Raw genomic sequence first — 22,460 nt, 5'->3', positions numbered from 1 at the left:
TCAATTAGTATAAGAAAAAGTAGGTATTTTTTCAAATTAAAACCCCCTATTGAGTTCAGAAACGTCTCGTAGAATGGTCTATTCATTTAATTCGCCTTTCCTATCCCCACAGACTAACAGACGTAACACTGGAACCCTGCTCCATCGCCACAAGAAACGGTCATTTAAAATCGAGTAACATTCATCGGGCGATAACACCGTCTGGGGTGCTGTAATGCAATCTCATACATATTTTGTGGTTACCAATTTGACACATGCACGTCCGCCACGCTCGTAAATAATAACTCATAAACTGAGCAACTCTGACTCAGTTTAGAACGATGTTCGTAGACGTCAAAAAATGAGTAGAAGTCCTTTTTGATTTTGAGTAAATTTGACTCACTTTTTGGGTTCCCTTCATATAACTTCTTTCTGAGTAACGTCGCATATAACGACGCCGATTTTGAAAGATGATTACGATGTGCTTCAGTTTGTGGCATACACACTTAGATTTTATTGCCGAGAACTTAACAGCTGATAAAATCAGCGAAATGTTCTACAAGTTTTCGGCAGAATTTTCAAGAACTTCGGCAAACGAAATTTAATACCTGCTGGTTTACGGTAGATCGATATATTTGCTGAATGTTCCACGAAATATATTGCTGACATTTGTTAGAAATTTCACCGAGCTCCATTAGCTGTTGGGAAGTTTGCCGAGATAAATTAAGTGTGTATGTTTTTTAATTGTGTGCGCCTCAGAAGGCAATATAACTGTTTACTTTTATTACAAGGTAATTATTGATGAACATGTGGTGTCGTTTATTGGCCGTGGCGGATTTCTAGCCAGTAATGAAACTGAACTGTACCCAAAAAAATGAGTAATGTCGTACTCAAATTTTGAGTAATAATGACTCATTTTAAAGACGCCTAGTGTTACTCAGTTTTGAGTATTTGTGGAGTTTCTCAATTTAAGAGTTGTTCCACTTTTTACGAAAATGCGTCAAATGTTACTCATTTTAGAGTTATTATTTACGAGCGCTAGCACTGATGTCAAATACAAGACGCAGCGCGAACACGACAGCAGATGGTGCTAGTGTTGCTTTCATAAAGTACTGGAATCATCCGAACGATAGTTCGATTGAAAATTTGTTCAAAGTTTTATGTCTGTTAGTCTGTAGCCCCATTCGGCATAATTGGTATCATTTATTATAGTCATTGTATACTTTACTAGTCTGGCGGAGTGGATTCGGGAACCAATTTAAACTGTTATAACGGGAACCAGTCAATGGAAATTCTATACGACTGGTTCGCGTCATAACAGTTTAAATTGGTTCCCGAATCCACTCCGCCAGACTAAATATGAGACTGTACCATTTATGTCCCATCTGGCATGTTTGGGACGTGTTCGAATTTAATGAAAATAATCAAAGTAATTTTTTTTTACTTTTTATGATTTTACCGTAGCAATGGGCGATATTGTATCGGTATCGGAAATATCGATACTTTTGAGACGATATTTCGATTTTTTGGATCGATACACAAGCGTCCGATACTCGACCGTATCGATACTGAAAACCGCGATATTTGTATCGATATTCTTTTATGCATACGGACCAGCTAGCTGACATGTTACAAGGGCTAACATCTCAATGTGTACACGAGATCACCGCCACTTTTGATACGCTATGTTATGCTGTCTGTCAGCGTCAGTGGAGCCCACACATCGTAGAACCGCTGCGATGTTGGCTGCGATAAAGCAAAGCAAATCGGATGGAGATGCCAGCTAGTTGATACGAGCTGGAACCACTGAAAAAGCTGCCACTGTCAGTATAAGTATCGCACAAGTCTATTTGCACTAGCAAAACTTAAGCCTGTATTACACTCTTTGGCCAAGCGTCAAATATTTGGCACTTTTTGACAGATTAAAATTTGGTCGAAGATAATTATTTGTCACTCTCCAATTTTAACATGAGGCAAACAACAACCATGATGTTTGACCATTAGACAAAGAGTGTACTACAGGCTTTAGATGGAGAAATAGATAGAGAGAATGTTGTGAGCCAAACGAACTGTCAAAATCTGAGCCAAACGCAGCATAGGGCCAAATTCGAAATTTGTTTTACTTAAGCCACACATTTAAAGCCAAAAAAGAGTGCTTAATAATAACGTGTTCTCAAATACTTTCCAAAATAGGCATAGCTCTACGTTGCATTATTAAGGCACAACACTTATATTGTTTCTCTGACAATTGATTAAAATATTGTTTGTTTACATTTATACTCAGCTTCATTTGTTTTTATTTCAATTAATTCTACTTTCTGCGTTAAAATGCATCCACAAACCCCTCAAACGAAATTCAACGTTATCAGAAATGATGTTTGGCTTCGATTTAGTTGGGCTATAACCCAACGAGCGGGAGCCCAACTAAAACGTAGCCCAACTAAACATAGCCCAACGAGCGAAATTTGACTGTATTTTAAAAACAAATATAAGTTTTCTGGTTACACTGTCCAGATCGAATATTTGCAAGCGGAAACTAACTCATGCTTTCCGTCGACACAAGTTAGAGTACAAGTGAAAAAAGAATTGCAATATTTATTAGTTAGAAAAATTCAGCGGTAGACTTCACTATCTTATTTTCGCTGACATATCTAACTTTTTTATGTCATCAACTTTCTCATCAATTAATATGGAAGTGTGTCAATAATTTATACAAATAAGACGGGAGCTTCACAGCCCATTGGGCCAGCGAAAACAAATCTTGAAGATATAAGTTGTTTAATTCATTTGTTTGCCAAAGCTCAGAATTTCTGCATTACCTGTATGTATTTGTTTGTGAAGTTATTTGATTCATGCTGCTCTAGAGAATGCGGATAGATACCAGAAAAACAACAAAAAGTCGGCACATCAAAATTTCATTGCTGGAAACCACCAAAATTTTGCTGATTTTTGGTGTGCTGTTTCCAGCAATCTGTTCAGCAAAATTAAATTTGCTAATTATTCAGTAATGCTCAATTGCATAAAAGTGACAGGTCGTTTGCTGCATGTTCGGTAAAACAAAATACAACTTGCTGGTTGTCAGCTATGACAATTTGCTGTTCATTCAGCAAAGCATAAATCAATTTGCTGGTTAACCAGTTAATTCAAGGGAACCATGTTTCCGTCAGGCACCAGATTCCATCCGCCCATCGGATCATAGGCAAATTACTGTTGAACTAGAGATGTATGATTATCATTTCAACTTTTAAGTTCATCTAGCCCAACAAGGACTTAGCTATGGTCCCATATTCGCTATCAGGAGCTTAGCGATGATCCCGTACCAGCTGCACAGCGATTTGGTGCGTTTTACTAATGACAGCTTGACGTAAATTTTTTGACATCAATTCTTTTGCTGGATTCCAGCAACCATTTATTTACTGTTTTCTGTTCAGCAAATAGTTTTGCTGTATTTTCGCGAATCACTGAATCGAATACTGGTTTTCAGTAAATTCAGGGTGGCCACTCAATATCAATTTTCAATTTCCCGGTTTTTTCCCGGTTTTCCCGATGATATTTAGTGAAATTTCCCGGTGTTTTATTTTTAAAACATATGAGAAAAAAATCAATTTTCACATGCTTATTTGTGCCTTGCAAAAATAGTGTTACAAAACTATGAAAAACATTCATCCTTCATCGTGTTTAGCTGTTTGTCGACTTTAGCAAGTACCCTCATGGTGATCTGCTGCACAATTTTCGCCCTCTTTATCTCCAAATCGTTGACAATCTTTGCCTTCTCGCGCTTTTTTGCTTCCTTCTGCATCTTTCTCTGTCAACCTTCTCTCGAGCTTGCAGTGCTTCTGTATCAGGATGCCAATGAAATGCGTGGGATAAATTCAAAAGTTGGGGCATAGAGTTTTTGTCTTCTAGAAAAATGTCCTCAGGCAAAACTTCAAGCGGACTTTGGGAAGAACAGCCTCAGAGTGACCAATGAAAAAAATGCGCATGAAACTGTCTAGATGCATTATGCAAAATGCATGAAACGTTGAGATCTGTTATTTCAAAACAATTTTTTTTTCGAAAAACTTCGATCCTGGGACTTTAAAACTTTTAAAACGACCCCAGCAATGTAATGTATAAGAAATTTTCTCATGGTCCGTAAAATAAATTCAACTGACACTCTTAATAAACAATTTGAAAAAAAAAATAATTTAGCTACTGTTTGTTTTTGATATAGAAAAAATCTGAGAAATCTTTAACAAATAGCTCTTCAAGGTCTTTCCCCAACAAAATCAAGTAGTCAAAAGGTCCAACACAGAATGAAAATTTTTTTTTTGCTGCTTGTGGTTAAAATCATACCAAAAATCGGGAAGTACAAACCGGGTAGCTCCGTTCCGGTCCGGTTCGAAATAAAATCGAGACTCGAAGTTTCCGGTCCTATTTGACTTTTGACCGGATTCTCCCCGATGCGATGTCGAACACTATTCACAAGAAGTTTCAATACGCCTCCCGCGACGCTGATAACTTTTTGACTTCTTTAAAATCTGACAATATATGTTACGAAACAGTAAATTTATCCACCTGATCAAGCCTGATTTTATTTGACGCAGATCTTGCTGCGAAGCCGCTGTCGACTTTAACTGAAACCAACAACCAGCTTTCCCCTATCCGGCAGAGTCATGCCAGTTAGGTAAACATAAAAAAACAGGGTCTCATGTTGACATTTCCTCAGAAACTGTTGAACAAATAAAGCGGCAGACATGAAGGAGGATGATTTTCCCGGCGTGAAGCCTAATTTCCCGGTTTTCCCGTATTTTTTTCCCGGTGATTTAAAATTCCCGGCTTTTTCCCGCTTTTCCGGTAAAGTGGCCACCCTGAGTAAATGTATTTATCAAAAATTCAAAAAATGATCTCAGCTATAGTATCGATACTTTTTGACCGATATTTTGAGTATCTCGATACTTTTGGTTCTTCGGGTATCGATACTGAAGTATCGATACTCTCCGTCGTATCGCCCAATGCTAATTTTACCCCTTGTTTCCTAATAATTTTTAGTTACGCCACTACATCATACAAGTAAAATAACAAGAGAAAATATTTATTTTATGTTCGTTGATCGCAAATTTGATAATTTATTTGTAATTCGATTATCGGGAGTAAAACAAAAAAATCGATACTTCGAATGCATAATTGGGTTCGACCTGTAATACGTTCTCCAATATTTGTTAAGTTATTTGTTTGTAGGTAACTAGGTATAAGAGCAACAGGAAAAAAAATGTTGGGAGACGTATTGACTGCAATTACTGATAAGCTCAATGAGTAACGTTCAGCTGATGTTGAAAACACAGAATAAAAAGATGTACATAAATGAGCACGATGTACAAACTAAACCTTGTTTCTACTACATTTATAAAGAAATTTCAACTTGAGCGGCAAAAGCATTTTTACAAATAATTCTGGATTTTTTTTGTGAATATTCAAACTGGGTTTTATTGTATGAAACATAACAGCATTCGACATATTTACCATTAAACACTCAAAAATGCAAAATTTTGAGTTGTGCCAGTGCAGAACAAAACCGGTGAAAGGATCGAAGCACCAAATTAAACGCGTCATTCACAGAAGACGCGTAGTTGTGTAGAAAATGGCGATATAAGCGCGTCATGACGCGCAGTTGATCAAATCCTTAACTACTTCAATTAACCATGGCAGTGGCCCTAAAAAGGGCCGTTGTGAGAGTTTTTGACTGTAAATCCTAGCACTGCAATTCCTTAAGCACGTTCACCACGGATACGACGAGCCAGCTGAATATCTTTGGGCATTATTGTAACACGTTTGGCATGAATTGCGCACAAATTCGTATCTTCAAATAAGCCGACCAAATAGGCTTCGCTTGCCTCTTGTAGAGCGGCAACCGCAGCACTCTGGAAACGCAAATCTGTCTTGAAATCTTGAGCGATTTCACGAACCAAACGTTGGAACGGTAGTTTACGAATCAGCAATTCTGTTGACTTTTGATAGCGACGAATTTCACGCAGAGCGACCGTTCCTGGCCGGTAGCGATGTGGCTTCTTCACTCCTCCAGTGGATGGTGCACTTTTGCGAGCAGCTTTGGTAGCCAGCTGCTTACGAGGAGCCTTTCCTCCGGTGGATTTCCGAGCAGTTTGTTTTGTACGTGCCATTGTTTACGGTAAAGCGGCAATAATTTGTTCAACACTGACGTTAACGAAAGAATGATGCTCAAAAATTTTGAACATTTGCTTTTATAGTCGAGTTTTGCGTTCTACACTTTGTAGGCTAGTAGGGAAAAACTACCCGTCTTCCTTTAGCCAGCATGCATCGTGCTGACGAAGCCGAAGATAAAGACGGTAATGACAAAGCCGCTTGTGGAGAATTACTTTTGGCAGTAAAAGGTATTGGCTATGTTTAAAGTTTAAATATGCGTTTACTTTCGAAGTTAACATATTAGAGCAAAGCTTCTCTCGTTTGCTGTAGTATTGTTTATTTTTCGAATAACTTTAACGCATAACCATGTCCGAAGTTTGAATGTAGGTATTCAAGAAAGTACGCACTTCAATGGCGAGGATAAAACATATACAAGATTGCTATTCTAGGTAGTTTAAACTTGTAAAGTAAACTCCAAATTTGAAGAATATTAGTGGCAGCCTGTTCTGGTTCAATCCTCCAGCTACTTCGCCAAAAGACTTAATTTGGAGAAATCACTTTAGCGAGATTAGTTCACTTGAAGAAATTGATACAGTTTTCACGTTGAAATGTATTTTATTGGAAATATCGCTACGTCGCGATGACGAATAGTGGAAAGAATGCAAACGAACAACGTAGAATGGTATAAAACAATAAAGGGGTGGAGCCTATCACCGTGTATGGTAAACAACTCTTGGCAGTGTTGCTTCTTCTAACGATTTTTCCGGAGAGAAACGCTTTTTTTCTGTAGATTCTAAATTTTTGTTTTAATAGTTTTGGACTTTGGATTCGGAATGGATGAGAGGCCAGTGACTAGCTAATCGCGAGGTCAACCTTTTATGGCCATTATGTTGCATTATAGAGTCACTTGCACAAAACATGTAAATCAACCAGTGGTAAATAGTGCCTTTAGAGCCTGTCTGTTCAACTGCAAACTTTGAAGTAATCACAATCATGTCCGCGTAATCATGCAAGACGTTCTATTTGTTACCATTTGAAGTAATACTAAAAATCAATAAAATATGAAGTTGCGTTTGAAATAAATTTTTTACCTGGCGTCTCCGTGTGCAATACACAGGTTGTACCTATGGATGGGTTGCCCTTGAAATCAACAACGAATTTTAAGAAGTGCAAAGAAAGTAAGTACGCACTTAGACGCAGGATATAAAGCAAATATAATAGCTCTGTTGCTATTCTAGTTCAAACATGTACAGAAAGCTCTAAATTTGAATAATATTAGTGACAGCCGGTTCTGATTTAATCCTTAAGCTATTTCACTAAAAGGACATAACATAATATTATTTTGGACAAATTTCAGCCAGATTGTTTTGCTTAAAGAGATTGATGCACATGCAGTTTTCACTTTGAAGTGTTTTTTCTTGGAGATAATGCTACGTCGCGATGACGAATAGTGGAAAGAATGCAAACGAACAACGTAGAATGGTAAAAAACAAAAAAGGGGTGGAGCCTATCATCGTGTTTGATTACACATCTTGGCAGTGTTGCCTCTTGTACCGATTTTTCTGGAGAAGAACACTTATTTTCTACAGATAATTTTAGTTTTGATAGTTTGGAACTTCGACTAGTTAATCGCGAGGTCAATCTTTTGTTGCACAATAAATTTTGAGGCGGTTCACGACGCAAGTAAGAACGAGATCCCAGACAATGTCTGTAAGGCTAAATCTGACAAATTTTACGGTGCGCTCCGGGCAGCACGCCAGATCGATATTGGGTCAATATCAAACGAATAAAAAAGGATTTTGACAGCAGTTAGCTCGGTTCTAGGTCAAAACCAGGTGAGCTGGTGGATTAAAGAAATTAAAGATTAAAGAAATTCGCTATAAGGGAATGCAGTCAAAGTTTTGCAAAACCATGTAAAAACAACTCGTTACGTTACACAATAAACATTCATATTAGCTTGTTTTTGGGAATATGTGGCAACACTGAGTTGCAATGTTGTCGAATAGCAGTTGCTGAAATAAAAAGATGGCAATTCAATACTGATTGGCACCTTTTATCGAGAACGCAGCAGTTTATTGAATTATTCGCATTTATTTCAAAATACTTGTATCTAGTAAACCGAGTAGGTAGTTTCGGAGAAACTGGAGATCAAAAATAAAATGCAGTACTGTGTGGCATAGGACTTTGTCAGATGCGATCGTAAAGACCGCTTGTTTGTGAATTCTCTCATTCCAGTGTGTTCTCAACCCGGCCTCCAGCAGTTTTATTCGAGTTTGCTTTAGGGTTTGGTCGAAGCTAATACAAATCTGACGAAATGCAATTTAATATTTTGCAATTAACATAGTTCATGTGAAGTTTTATACTGTTAAAAAAAAACAATTGAAACTTTTCATTTACTTGCTGTGGTAGTCCTAAAAAGGACTGATTGCTGAAGAGCCGGCTAGTCAGTATTTCGTGTAGCAGCCGGGAGCCTATTAAGGTTGAAAGGAAAAAAAGCGTGCATGTTTTCATGCTTACTTCTTCCTGGCAGGTCTTCCCTTTTTCGGTTTGGGACCTTTTTTAGGAGTAACTTCTGCTTTGGATGGCTTTGTTGGTTTTTGCTTTGGAGAGGAAGTATCTACTGGCGAAGAATCTACCTTTTTTGGTGCACGTTTATTAGCAGGACGCGACTGGCGATTTACCATTGGTAATTCAACATAATCTTCCGGTGCCTGACGTTTTTTGATCATTGACGGTTTAGTAGTTTTTACTTTAAAACGACCCATGGCACCGTGACCCCGAGTTCTAATGATGTGTCCCTCATCAATGCCATGCAACAAAGCTCGCCGGATACGCGCACTTAGCTTGGAAGCATCTACTTTATAGTTTTCTTCCAAATATCGCTTGATGGCATGAAGTGTAACACCTCTTCTTTCTTTCAAAGTTTCAAGTGCTTCCACAATCATGTCGTGTATGGGTGGAGTATCAAGATTACTACGTTTCGGTTTAGGCTTATCGCTTTTTTCCTTTGGTTTAGGACCACGTTTCTTCTTCTTATCCTGCGAAGGTAATTCAGAATCCGCTGCCTTCGACTCTGCTGGAGTTGTTTCGGTATCTGCCATTGTTATCCTTCTCAAAGAATTCAAATGCTCAAAACCATGAAATATACTGCTGCAATAATACGTTTCACTGCAGGGAATGAATAGGTGTTAAGTGTACTTAAAATTAATATCTGTGTTAGGGAAGCTGGGAATGATCCACTGGCGGCTTTTTTTAACAAATTTGGAATATTTAGTAGAAATATTAATTATAATTAAAGAATCGCACAAATCAATAGCAATTAAATATAAAAATAAAAGTTTGTTAGATGCTCACATTTATTGGACAGCTGTTTATCCAAATTTAAATGACAAAATATATCCCTTGCTAACTCATACGAATATCGAAAGATAGATACCATAATAGATGCATTTTACCGCTCATTGACTTGATGAAGAAACAATCCAGAGTGCGGTATGTAAGATAGATATTGAAGGCAGGTTTATCAGTACCGACTTATTGAATTTCATCAGTTGGTTTCTTTTCCTGGTGTGAACATTACACCTAATTGTGGAAATAAGTTTAAAGATCCCAGTACAAAATATATAAATAAGTTGGTATCCTCAAGTCACGGAATGATTGAATGGTTTATTTTGTGTAAGTCTTTCTGCGTCAGATTTATATCCTATAAAAATAATTAAAATCAACTAGAACAGTTAAAAATTCGTGATAAACAGAATTTCAACTACACGATGTCTAGTTATACGTCAACCGTAATGGGTTTTCCGTGTTTTTCCGGAAGGTCAATTTCTGTGTCAGTGTTACATCTTCCTTTAATTGTTACTTTGACTTGGAATTTAAAAAAAAGTGAAAACCAATAATATTTCACTAGCTCATAATAAACAAGCTATCGTTTATTATTTAAAACCAGCTAGCACTAATATCAAACAATTACAAAAACAGCTTGACTTGACACGATTTCTGGTCCACATTCTTGACAAAACCTTCCTGAACATGGTTCTCCTGTGATTTTTTAAAAATCCACCTCGGTTTGTTCGTAGAACTCCTGCACACACAATTGTTGAAATTCAAAGCGATTGTGTTTCTGTGTGAATTTCACCAAAAAATATTACAGTAAAAACCCGATTATATCAGTACCCGATCTTATCGGCCCCCGATTTTATCACCTTTTTCACACGGTTTTAGCACCATATAACATTTCATTGAAAAAAGTCAGTATGAACTGATTTTTTATTTAGATTAAATATTTTAGTACTTTTGCACAGCTCTTGGTAGAATAACATCATTCTGGATATAGTTTTCATTGAAGACTCAACCATTGCACAGTGTTCTATTTTGACGTTTTCGTTCGAATAATTGAATAGTGATTCAAGCCATAACGTATGTTCATATATTTTTTAAGCTATTAAACAACGCATATTTTGATATAGAAAAATGGGTGATCAATTCACCTAAAAGTTAGATAGAAAATTATTCTTCATTTGATTGAGATAGACGCATAGTGTCTTCAGCAAATCTCTAACATATTACGAACCATATGAAATTTTCTTTCAAAAGGCACTAAAAATCTTAAAAAATAGCTGAAAATCATGAGAAATTAATTTTTTAAGCTGCTTGAAATATGTATGACACTAACAGCACAACTTCACAGGTTTATGCAAACACTAGTACCTAACCTACGAACCCCTATATGAGAGCCCTTCCTTCCAGAGGAGGGAGGGATGTCAAGTTACCATTGACATACTTCTCACCCCCAAGAACCTCACCATGTCAAATTGTATGGGAGCCCTCCCTTTGAGAAAAAGGAGGGGTCTCGAGCTACTCTAATAAGCTTTTCCGGCCCCCTACATAAAAATTTTCACGCCGATTGGTACAGTAGCTTCCACGTCTATAAGGATCAGAGAGACAGACAGACAGATAGAACTGCTTTTTCATATGATTAAATTTCTTGTAGTAATTTAAATTGCTGATTTCACGTATTAAATTATCGGTTCACCACCTTTTATAACAAAATATTAATAAAAAAAATTTCCCGATTTTATCACTTTCCTTGTTTTATCACCCCAAACATCATCAAGGGGGTGATATAATCGGGTGATCACTGTATTTCAAAATAAATTTTAGTACAGGAACTTTTTATTCCATTCAATTCCTTTGGTTTCAGATTTTTTTCGCGAAAAAAAATTAAACAATTGAAAGGTATTTTAAGTTTAGTAAAGCGCGCAATGTATGCCTCGTCCCGTCTGGACGAGGAAAAATTTTTTCTAAGCCTAAAAAGTCACACCTTCTATTCCCGTTCATTTTCGCACCCTCGCAAACTGAATACATTGTCCGCTTTACTAAACTTAAAATGTAAGTCATATGACAAAAATGAAATTAGTTCGTAAAGTAAATTGAAAGGTAATTAAAATATTCATCCCATTATTGCACGGTATTCGCACAAACTACAAAGTTTATTGATCCCAGAAACGTAGACTCTCAAGGGAACATTCATGAATGACGTAGCTTTTTTGTTTTTTTTACTCCCCCCTCCCCCATCGTAGCATTTCGTCAACGTAGCTTTATAGCGAAACCCCCCCCCTGCCTCTCTTGATATTTTTTTGCCTGTTTTTATTATTTATTATCAAAAATACATGAATGAACAAGAAAAAAACGAGAAAATAATAAAAATAATCCTAAACAGACAAAAGAGTGATAAAATAGAACAGTTAGGAAAAAAACACTTTTTTCTTAGTTTCATATTTGCTACGTAGCTTGGCTTGACCCCCTACCCTTCCCCTCCTCCCACTCAAATGCTACGTCATTTATGAATGTTCCCTAATATAGCCTGTGATAACTATACTCGATATCCGAAATTTAGTTAATAATACAACGTAATACAGTGTATATGCAATTTTTCCCGTTGGGATCATTTCCCACTGTGACCTTTGATCTATTGTGGCGGGCCCCGATTTGATGTAAGCCTCATCAGAGTATCATATCACTTTTAGATTGAGTGGTTTACACTTGCTGAATATAGGCATCGTCCCACTAAGGTATTATTGTTGTTGTTGCTGTTGTGTTTTTTATCTTATCAAAAAAATGGTTCGTAAATGTTCCGAGGCTTCTCTATCTAGGTTACAAGAGCGACAGGCATCCTTTGTAATTTACCTAGCTGATTAAAAATAATATTCATGGTAATTATGTGATAAGTGTTCCATAGCAATTACACTCGAAGACTTTTAACTAAGAAGCCTGTGAATTATTAAGCTGGTTGACAGCACAATTTTCTCTATTCATATTTGTTCCAACCTCCAAAGAATATAGACGTTAAAGCTACAACTAGTCTTTCATTTGTTGGAGACTACAACAATTCTTGGCGACGAGGACAATTTTAAGCTGCTTCAAGACTCTTGCACGATGTCCGACCAGGATTTGAAAAACGCGATTCTCCGACTAACCGAACTGGTAGTCAACCAACAAGAGCAGATTCAACTCCTCAAGCGAACCGGTCAAGCCAGCCAACCGGGAAGCGAGAAGATAATCGAATCGTTGGCCACGGGAATTGAAGATTTTTACTACGATCCTGACGGTGGAGTGTTCTTCGACGCGTGGTTTGCTCGCTACGAAGATGTCTTCAAGGTCGACGGCAAGAATCTAGACGATCCAGCGAAGGTGAGGCTACTCTTAAGAAAAATCGGCACCCAGTTCCACGAGCGATACGTAAATAGTATCCTGCCAAGACATCCCCGCGATTTTGGCCTGGACGAAACGGTGAAGAAACTTAAGAAACTTTTTGGTCATCAAACCTCGCTGTTCAACGATCGTTACCGTTGTCTTCAGTATACTAAGAACGAAGCAGACGATTTTTCAAGTTATGCTGCCTCTGTGAACAAGCATTGCGAAGCATTCCAACTCACCAAGCTCACCGATGACCAATTCAAGGCGCTACGTTTTGTTTGCGGTCTACAATCTCCCCGCGATGCAGACATCCGAACTCGATTGATCGGCAAATTGGAAGCTGAAGAGCATGCTCCGCCAGCAGATGGCACAAAGCTAACCTTGGAAAGTCTCGTCGAGGAGTGTCATCGGTTCAACAATCTAAAGCAGGACACCAAGTTGGTAGAGAAGCCCGTTCCGGAGAAATCCGTCGTCAACGCTGTTTCCACCAAGCCTGCTAAGAAAAAACAACCGAAATCTCCGTGCTGGTTTTGCGGTGATTTACATTTCGTAAAGGAATGTTCCTATCAAGACCACAATTGCAACAAGTGCAAACGAAAAGGGCATAAAGAAGGTTACTGCTCATCCGCTGAATCAAAATCAAAGCCAGCAAAGAAGTCCGAAAAACAAAAGTACAAGCAGAGCCGGATTTAAGGGGGGGCCCAGGGGGCCCGGGCCCCGGGCCCCCACATTTTTGGGGCCCCCACAAAATGAGAAAAAGTTCTTTTCGCTATCAATAATGAGATTCAATCAAAAGTTTAATTTACAGCAAGAAAATTTAAACAGACCATTCCAATCTGAAACTTTCCTTCAGTGTTATTTTTCCGCGAGCGTCAATATCACAACTACATCCATAAGAGTTCACCTTCGATTCTCTTGGAATGACACACATTACACAGCGCGCATGGGAGGTAAAGCAAAGGAAGAAAATAATCCAGAAGTTTTTTTAATGCATTGCTGTTGATTCCAAAGAAAAATAAGCTTACTTTTTTTTTTCATTCTCGCTTATTTTCCGTCGGTCTAGTTCCGCCACTGTTGTGGCCAATCACCGACGCCCAGGGAGGCGACTCCACACCCAGGACCCTAACTCACGACCCGTTTATCAACGGACCGGCGCCAACGGCTTTACTTCCTCATGCGATGGAAGGCGTGATCCCAGAGATTTTTCGCCTCAGAAAATCTCCCGGTGTCGGCTAGGATTGAATCTAGACCAGTTGGGTTGGTTGTGAGTAGATCACGCCACCTCACAACCATCGACACCTATGTGGGCGGTGGGATTCGAACCCAGGCGTCGAGCGTGGTTGGCGGAGACGTTACCATCCACACTAGGCCCCCGCTCTAAATAAGCTTACTTGTCCGTGTGCAAATTTTATTGACCTGCAGATGTGTGTAGTTTTTTCCTAGTTTCTGTAGATTATTGCTTATATTTGCGCCTTATTTTTGCGCAGTTTCTCTCAAATCGTGTGCAAATTTTTGCCTGTGGATTGCAATTTTTTCTAATTGCTGTAGGATTTTTTTTAGATATCAAGAAAAATTTTCCGAATTTCAGGTTTGGCTGTAAACAGTAAGCAAGCACCGAATTTATTATTACATTTGTTCAAAATGTGCGATCGCCACAAAACCCCGCGTGTATATCAAAGTGGAGCTCGAAAAAGAAGATTACAGAAGAAAAAAATCAAAAACTCTTTAGTGCCTTCAGAAATCATTTTATTTGAGGATTTATTTGAGCCTAATACCCCGTTCACACTACACTCCTTATTACCCGAAATCGGGCCATTCGTGCTGTCGAGGCCATATCACCATGTCATATCCATATCACCTGATATTCCATACAATCGATATCATGTTCGAAAACCAATAAAAACCAGATTTGCAGCAGTTGGCAACACGACCAACAGACATTTGACGCAACCCTACAAATTTCGAAATTCGCTCTGCATGCGAAATAGAAGGAAGGAAATATTTTTACTCTGTTGACCTGTTTTTGTTTTCTTCTCTTTTCAATTACCGAAGTAAATGTCAAACCATATCATCTGACTGTAGAGTGAACACCCGAAGTGATATCCAATATCATCTGGCGATATCAGGAAATATGCGGCGTAGTCTAAACAAGGCATAATGATCTCGAACGTAACTGGAGAAAGGTCTTTTTCGAAGATGAAGATGAAGATCATTGGAAATAGGTTGCGTACGACTATGAAAAATGAAAGGCTGTCAAACTTAGCATTTTTAAGTGAGAGTACGATATTCTGAAAGAGTTGAATGTTGATTATTTAATTAATAAGTTCTCTGAACAAAAAAACTCTAACAAATTTTTGGTAACTTTTCAATACGATTTATCTCGTACGATAAAAAAAGGTTTTGTTTTATATTTGTTGGTATAATCATCGTTACTTCATATGTATCGTATTAATTGATATTTTTCGGTGAACAATTACAAAACATTTCTTACTTTGCGTGACGTTTCGGCCTACTGTTGCGTTTCAGCCATCTTCTGACGCAATTCGATCGCCGCAGCTTTTCGTCACCTCTTTCAGCGCCGCACGATCAGGTATCAGGTATCAGGTACCAGGTTTTGTTTTATTTCGAGGCCCCCACTGTAAACTGGGCCCCGGGCCCCCACAATCGTAAATCCGGCTCTGAGTACAAGGCATTTGTGAAGTCCAAAGGAATTTCAGTGAAACGCATCGATCTTCAAGGGAAGAGGAAATACGTTACTGTTGGAATCAATGGCAAAGAAGCTGTCCTTCAGTTAGATTGCGCTTCTGATATCACCATTATTTCAAAGCAGACCTGGGAGGCGATAGGCAAACCAGCCATCAGAGAAACTGACATAACCGCCATCAGCGCTTCCGGAGACAAGATTAACATGGCTGGTGAGTTCCTTGCAGACATAACCATCCGAAGCGTGACAAAAGCTGGCATTGTCTATGTGTCATCAAGCCCGGATTTGAATGTCCTTGGAATTGAAACAATCGATCTATTCCATCTATGGTCGATTCCTTTCAACTCACTGGTCAATGCTGTGCATCAGAAGCCGGAAGACATTGAGCAAAAGCTGCGTACGAAGTCCCCGGAAGTGTTCCAGAGCACACTTGGCCGGTGTACCAAAGCAAAAGTTAAACTCTACCTGAAGCCCAACGCCCGTCCCGTGTACTGTCCCAAGAGACCAGTTGCATATGCTGCTCTTCCCAAGGTGGATGCCGAACTTCAACGTCTTCAGGACAAGGGAATTATCTCACCAGTGAAGTTTTCCGACTGGGCAACTCCAATAGTAGTGGTCCGTAAGTCAGACAACGTTTCCGTCCGTATCTGTGGCGACTATTCTACAGGGTTAAACAATGCGCTAGAATCAGATGCCCATCCGCTACCACATCCAGATGATATTTTTGCTGATCTAGCTGGCTGCCGTTATTTCTCCCAACTCGATTTTTCTGATGCGTACCTGCAAGTCGAGATTGAAGAGGAATCACAAAAGTATCTGACGATAAACACTCATCAAGGACTGTTCAAATACAACCGTCTGCCGCCTGGAATCAAGTCCGCTCCTGGTGCCTTCCAAAGGATTATTGACAGTATGGTCGCTGGTATTCCTGGAGTAAAACCGTATCTAGACGATATCATGATTTCTGGTAAGACAAAAGAAGAACACAATCGAAGCCTTCATGAGGTCCTGGAGCGGATCAAAACGTACGGTTTTCATCTGAAGATCGAAAAATGTCGATTTGGTCTATCACAAATTAAGTTCCTAGGCCATATCATCGACAAAGACGGCTTACGACCTGATCCCGCGAAGACAACCGCAATTTCGCGAATGCCAGCTCCAACCAACGTATCACAGCTTCGATCGTATCTTGGAGCTATCAATTATTATGGGCGTTTTGTCAAGCAGATGAAAGAGCTAAGAGCACCCATGGATTATTTACTGAAACAAACGTGAAATGGGAATGGACTGCGAACTGTCAGAAGTCGTTCGACAAGTTCAAAATGCTGCTCACTTCCGACTTGTTGCTGACACATTTTGACCCGAACAAAGAAATCATCGTCGCAGGTGATGCATCCAAAAATGGCTTGGGCGCTGTTATTATGCATCGTTTTCCGAATGGATCAGTGAAGGCTATTTCGCACATTTCAAGATCTCTAACTCCTGCGGAGCAAAATAACGGCCAGATAGAAAAAGAAGCTTTGGCACTGGTTTTTGCTGTAACACGGTTTCATAAGATGGTATTCGGCCGGAAGTTTACCTTGCAGACTGATCACCAACCACTTCTTAAGGTGTTCGGGAGCAAAAAAGGAATTCCGGTATACACGGCTAACCGGCTTCAACGCTGGGCGCTTACGTTAATGCTGTACGGTTTTGACATCCAGTTTGTGCGCACTGAAGACTTTGGACACGCTGACCTCCTTTCACGACTAATGAAATGCCATTCAACAACTGACGAAGAGTATGTCATTGCTTCTGTCCAAATGGAAGCCGATGTCAACACCGTTCTCAGTGATTCTACTTCAAGTCTACCTGTGACGTCTGAAATGATCGCTACTGAAACATCGAAAGATCCTGTTCTCCAGTCGGTGGTGTTCCATATCAATGAAGGATGGCCCAATCATTCCAAAGCAATTAATGATCCAGTTGTCCAACAATTCTTTATCCGCCGAGACAGTCTGCTGATCGTCCAAGGTTGCATCATGTTCGGCGATAGAGTTGTTGTGCCAAACCGCTTTCGCAAACGCATTCTTCAGCAACTACATCGAGGCCATCCGGGGATGGAGCGAATGAAATCCCTAGCAAGAAGTTTCGTGTACTGGCCCAACATCGATGATGCCGTCGAAAAATATGTTCGATGCTGCAGACCCTGTGCTGAAGCTGCTAAATCACCACGCAAGACGGACCTGGAGTCGTGGCCCATTCCATCGAAGCCGTGGGAACGAGTCCATATCGATTATGCTGGCCCGATTAATGGATACTACTACTTTCTGGTAATTGACGCATATTCAAAATGGCCAGAAATCTACCGCACTCGAAGCACAAACACAACGAAAACGTTGGAAATGCTAGACGAGATTTTTTCAAGATTCGGCAATCCAAAAATTCTGGTTTCGGATAATGGCTCGCAATTTGTTAGCGCCCGATTCAAGCAATTCTGTAATGAAGCTGGAATCACCCACAGTCTAATGGACAGGCTGAGCGCTTTGTGGACACTTTGAAAAGAGGACTCAAGAAGTTACGAGAGGGAGGAAATCCAGCAACTTTCCGACATCTTCAAACTTTCCTTTCCGTTTACCGGTCCACACCCAATCGAAGTGCTCGTGATCATAAGTCACCTGCAGAACTTTTTCTAGGTAGACCCCTCACTACTACACTGGATCTTCTTAAGCCCCGAAAATCAAGCACACCAGCTGTAAACAGTAAGCAGAATAACCAGTTCAATCAACACCATGGTACCGTCAAGAGAGAGTTCTCCGCTGATGATTTAGTGTACGCAGAGGTTCATCATCACAATCAAACCTCATGGGTTCCTGGCAAGGTGATTAAGAGAAAAGGCTCCGTCATGTATGCTGTACTTCTGGACACCGGTCGTCTCATCCGTTCTCATACGAATCAGCTACGACAGCGTCATCTAGAATCCATTAGTGAAGCTACTGAATCAAATTTACCATGGACCGTGCTGCTTGAGGAATTTGGAATGCAAAATCTGTGTACTCCATGTTCGGATGAAACTGCCGATCCTGATTCCAAAGAAACTCAACAACCGACTGAAATGCTGCCAGAAGTGGCACACCCAATTCAACAATTGCCTGAAGTATTGCACCCTGCCGAACCAACATTGGACCAAGAAAAGGTTCTAGCACCAGAAGTCGTTGTTGAAGGCATCAATCCGCAGTGCTCCAATCAACCCGTTCGTAACCGAAGGCTTCCGGCATGGCTCGGATCCTACGATCTCTTTTAAGGGGGAGATGTTCCATAGCAATTACACTCGAAGACTTTTAACTAAGAAGCCTGTGAATTATTAAGCTGGTTGACAGCACAATTTTCTCTATTCATATTTGTTCCAACCTCCAAAGAATATAGACGTTAAAGCTACAACTAGTCTTTTATTTGTTGGAGACTACAACAATAAGTTGAAACAAATAGGTCATAATTCTCAGGTCATAATCATTCAGTGTAATCAATTGTAACATACTTTTGGAGACCCCTTGACGTTATAGTAAAAAAAGTCAAATTGCTGTCTTCCTGTTTGCTTTGTGTAATTATTTCTCTATCACGGTTACTTGCCTGGTGGTGGTTTTCTAGCAGGCGTTCCGCAAGATTCGATTTAATAGAAGTCACCTTTCCAATTTCATCGTTTGTTGAAGATGAGGATTCCATTGGGCAGAAAACAAGCTGAACAGGCCTCCCTGTGGTATGTATTGTTCAATTTCCTAAAATCAAGCTCTAGCAACATATACTCAGATTATGTAATAAAATTAGTAGAGAACAAGAGATTGAATTGTTCTGTTTACTAAAAAATAGAATTGAAATATTAATCTAATGTTTTATTACAGGCTGTCATCGGGTGTTGGTTTCGGAGCAACTGCTGCTTTACTCGGTTGTTACTTCACCGACTGGAAAGTGATTGTAACGTACATCCCGTTCTACGGTGGCAAGTTCAAAGAAGAAAAATCTGACTAGATTCGATCAAACAAATAAAAACAGTAAAATTGGGAATACACACATCATCCAAATCTACTTGACCAACGTCGTTGGCAAAAATTCACACAGTATGTTTTCACTGGCGGCTTACTTTGAATGAAAAACAATGACATTTTCCTCAAACAACAGCTTTTTTAAAGTGTGTGTATACCGACTTATTTATGAGTTAGGATAAACAAATTACAAATGAATTTCAATTGCACCTTGCTATTTATTTATAATTAAAAAGATAGCCCTACGACGAAGCTCAAATGTTCAATCACTCGATTTTTATCACTACATCGAGGCCGGCCAACCAGAAATCATTTCGATTTGTTGAGTAGCGTTTTTGAGCGGAACTCGCTGAAAGTACAGAAATGCATAAGTTGGAAAAATAGATAAAAACGTCGTCATTAACCTTTCTTCTGCCTCCTTACGCATTTTTTGTATAGCCAATTCTTGCGGATGCATCCGTTTCCGGTGAGCATAGTAATTACCACTAGAAGCGAATGTTCTGGAGCAAAACTCACAGCTAAACTTTCGTTCACCCGTGTGTTGTACAAAATGATTTAACAGGGTATTTTTCAGTTTGAATGTCTGCCCACACACGTTGCATGCAAAAGGCTTCAGATCTGTATGTTGTACTCGCATATGATTCCGCAAACATTGCATATTAACGGCGGAATAATCACATTGGTTGCATTTATGGCGAACTGCTGAATGTTGAACCATATGTTTTCGCAGACAAAGCTTGTTTTTGAGCCATTTCTTACATATGTCACACTGTACTTGATAGATTTTTGGTTGATGTGTAGTCAGATGATAGCTTAAATTGCTTTTAGATGTAAATTGTCTAGCGCAAATGTGACAAACATAAGATTGCAGCTGTTCGAGCTTACAGTGAACGAACTGAACATGTTCAGTTAGCCTCTTTGCTGCGCTAAATCCCTTTCCGCATTCATCGCAAACATGTTGGGTACGCTCCTCTTCTGGCAGGTGTGATTGACTGTGCGATACTAATGCACTTCCATAAGTAAATCTACGAGGACAGATGCTACATTTGAGAGGTCTTTCTTCTTCCGGGCGATGATTTTGAATGTGGTATTGCAGAATTTTGGGAGTTGTCATCAGTTTGTTACATTCAGGACACCTAGAACAGCAATGAAAATATTTGTTTTTTTCTCTTGTACTAATTTTGTTTGTTACTCACTTGAATACTTCGGGTTGTAAATGTCTTGCCATATGCATGGCCATGAGCCGTGGCTTGAAGATTTTTTTATGACAGCACCAAACATGACCTTTCATACCATGTACATCTTTACAGTGCGTCATATAAGAATCTATATCCACGTACTGAGTTTTTTCGTCCTTTCCTTCGCGACAGTATTCACAGTTTACACTGTAAAATTTGGCCATTAAAGTAGACAACTGTTTCCCCTTTAAAATAAACTTATTGTCATGTATAAGCTTTTTCGGAAATACACTGCTCTTCATTTCGTCGGTACTTCTATTTTTTGATAAATGGTCTAATTTTGCTCCAGTTTGGTCATCATCTTCAATCGCGTTGTCATCATCATCTTCATCATCATTTTCTTCTTCTATATCGTTGCAATCAGAACCATCTTCATAACTGTTATCAGTATGTGTTTCAGGCAAATCTATAACAATCATTTCATAATCAAAAAGCAAAAAAAAAGAAACTAAATGTATACCATTTACTTCGCTGCCACCAGATAGACTATTCATTTTTTTCATTTCTGGTGTCTCATCTGAGAATATCCCCTCGGCGCGTGCTTTTGTCTCTTCATCTTTACTTTTTTGAGATTCATCATATGTCGGAAGACCTGAAGTGATCATTTCTGGCGTGTCCGGCACACCACCGCCCAGTATTACAGTTTCATTAGCGTCAGCAGTACTAAGCACAGCAGATGTTATATGGCTGGGAAGCTCCACTAAAGTCAGTGTCTTCGGAGATCCAGATAAAGATTCTTTCTGGTATTGAATGCTTTGTGGGATACTTTCTATCTTCATACTAGAGCTTCCAGCATCAAGTTCTAGACAAGGTGAATTGATTTTATCCTCTTCCCTTAGTATGTAGGTAGTATGCGAGCTTTGATCATTGATTAGGATCATTCCAGGCTGATTACTATAGGCAAAGACCACTTGGTTTTGTGCTACTTCCTGGTAGAATACGTGAAAACTTTCTACTGTTTGGAAGCATTTCAAGCATATTTGCTTTGGCAGAATATCGGATTCCTTAACCTAACAGAGAAAAAAAAAGTTACATGCACAAAAATGTCCCGGAATTGTGTTACTTTATAATTGTTGATTACCTCTAGATTTAAATATTGTGCAAGTTTCTCCTGTAGTTTGGCCTCACGCTGACGATCACCAAATATCGACAAAATGTTGTCGTTACTATACAAACACAGCCGGCACACTAAATTGCTGTCCATTCTACGCAAAAATCGATGTTTTCCACAATTTTCAAGAACGAACCTTTCTGATAAATAACGTAAACACAACAATCGAACGCGATAAGATTTGCGAAAATATGATGTACATAGACAAGGGGCTGTCGACTTTTGACTCTGTACTGTAACATGATTTTTTTCTCGGTAATATCAGCAGTTTTGTAAGCCGTGTTCAGTAAATCATGAAAAATTTTACAGATAGTCAGTAATTGTTGCTGAGAATGCTGAAAACTCGGCAGTTTTCACGTTTTTCAGGACGAAAACAGTTAGAAAATCACCAACCAATGTGATTAAGTGTGTACGATTAATCGTGCAGAAATAACCCTCTCTCACCCTAAATCGCTTTCTGCGTGTACGTAACGGTAAGTCAAAAACAACTCCTTCGTGCTACTCTGCCTTTAGTTTTGACGTGTAGCATAAACACTCAACCAACAATGCCACCGACGCAATGGCATCAC

The 22,460-nt window shown here is 39.2% G+C and overlaps 5 protein-coding genes and 1 long non-coding RNA gene across 6 annotated transcripts; 3 read left to right on the top strand and 3 right to left on the bottom strand.

Moving 5' to 3' along the window:
* Positions 1–4,847: 4,847 nt before the first annotated feature.
* Positions 4,848–6,143, bottom strand: LOC129724700 (histone H3.3A-like). Its single transcript, XM_055679821.1, has one exon. It carries the CDS (start codon positions 6,135–6,137, stop codon positions 5,727–5,729), a length of 411 nt encoding a protein of 136 aa, XP_055535796.1. The 5' UTR covers positions 6,138–6,143; the 3' UTR covers positions 4,848–5,726.
* A 2,490-nt stretch (positions 6,144–8,633) lies between these two features.
* Positions 8,634–9,221, bottom strand: LOC129720331 (histone H1B-like). Its single transcript, XM_055671798.1, has one exon. It carries the CDS (start codon positions 9,219–9,221, stop codon positions 8,634–8,636), a length of 588 nt encoding a protein of 195 aa, XP_055527773.1.
* A 6,506-nt stretch (positions 9,222–15,727) lies between these two features.
* Positions 15,728–16,798, top strand: LOC129720330 (uncharacterized protein K02A2.6-like). Its single transcript, XM_055671797.1, has one exon. It carries the CDS (start codon positions 15,728–15,730, stop codon positions 16,796–16,798), a length of 1,071 nt encoding a protein of 356 aa, XP_055527772.1.
* Positions 16,799–16,845: 47 nt separating this feature from the next.
* Positions 16,846–18,806, top strand: LOC129720329 (uncharacterized protein K02A2.6-like). The gene is made up of 2 exons (XM_055671796.1): positions 16,846–17,976; positions 18,027–18,806. Exons 1-2 carry the CDS (start codon positions 16,846–16,848, stop codon positions 18,804–18,806), a joined length of 1,911 nt encoding a protein of 636 aa, XP_055527771.1.
* Positions 18,807–18,848: 42 nt separating this feature from the next.
* LOC129721872 (uncharacterized) lies at positions 18,849–19,751 on the top strand. The gene is made up of 2 exons (XR_008727505.1): positions 18,849–19,259; positions 19,402–19,751. It is a non-coding gene; the product is annotated as an uncharacterized LOC129721872 (long non-coding RNA).
* On the bottom strand, positions 19,744–22,215 carry LOC129721871 (GDNF-inducible zinc finger protein 1-like). The gene is made up of 5 exons (XM_055674953.1): positions 21,862–22,215; positions 21,241–21,790; positions 20,739–21,186; positions 19,947–20,678; positions 19,744–19,891 (listed from the first exon to the last, which is right to left on the bottom strand). Exons 1-5 carry the CDS (start codon positions 21,982–21,984, stop codon positions 19,852–19,854), a joined length of 1,893 nt encoding a protein of 630 aa, XP_055530928.1. The 5' UTR covers positions 21,985–22,215; the 3' UTR covers positions 19,744–19,851.
* Positions 22,216–22,460: the final 245 nt, after the last annotated feature.

This window comes from Wyeomyia smithii, chromosome 2 (assembly GCF_029784165.1).
Source record: "Wyeomyia smithii strain HCP4-BCI-WySm-NY-G18 chromosome 2, ASM2978416v1, whole genome shotgun sequence".
Classification (NCBI taxonomy): Eukaryota; Metazoa; Arthropoda; class Insecta; order Diptera; family Culicidae; genus Wyeomyia; species Wyeomyia smithii.
Note: the sequence above shows the minus strand (reverse complement) of the source record. Positions and strands in the feature narration are given on the sequence as shown.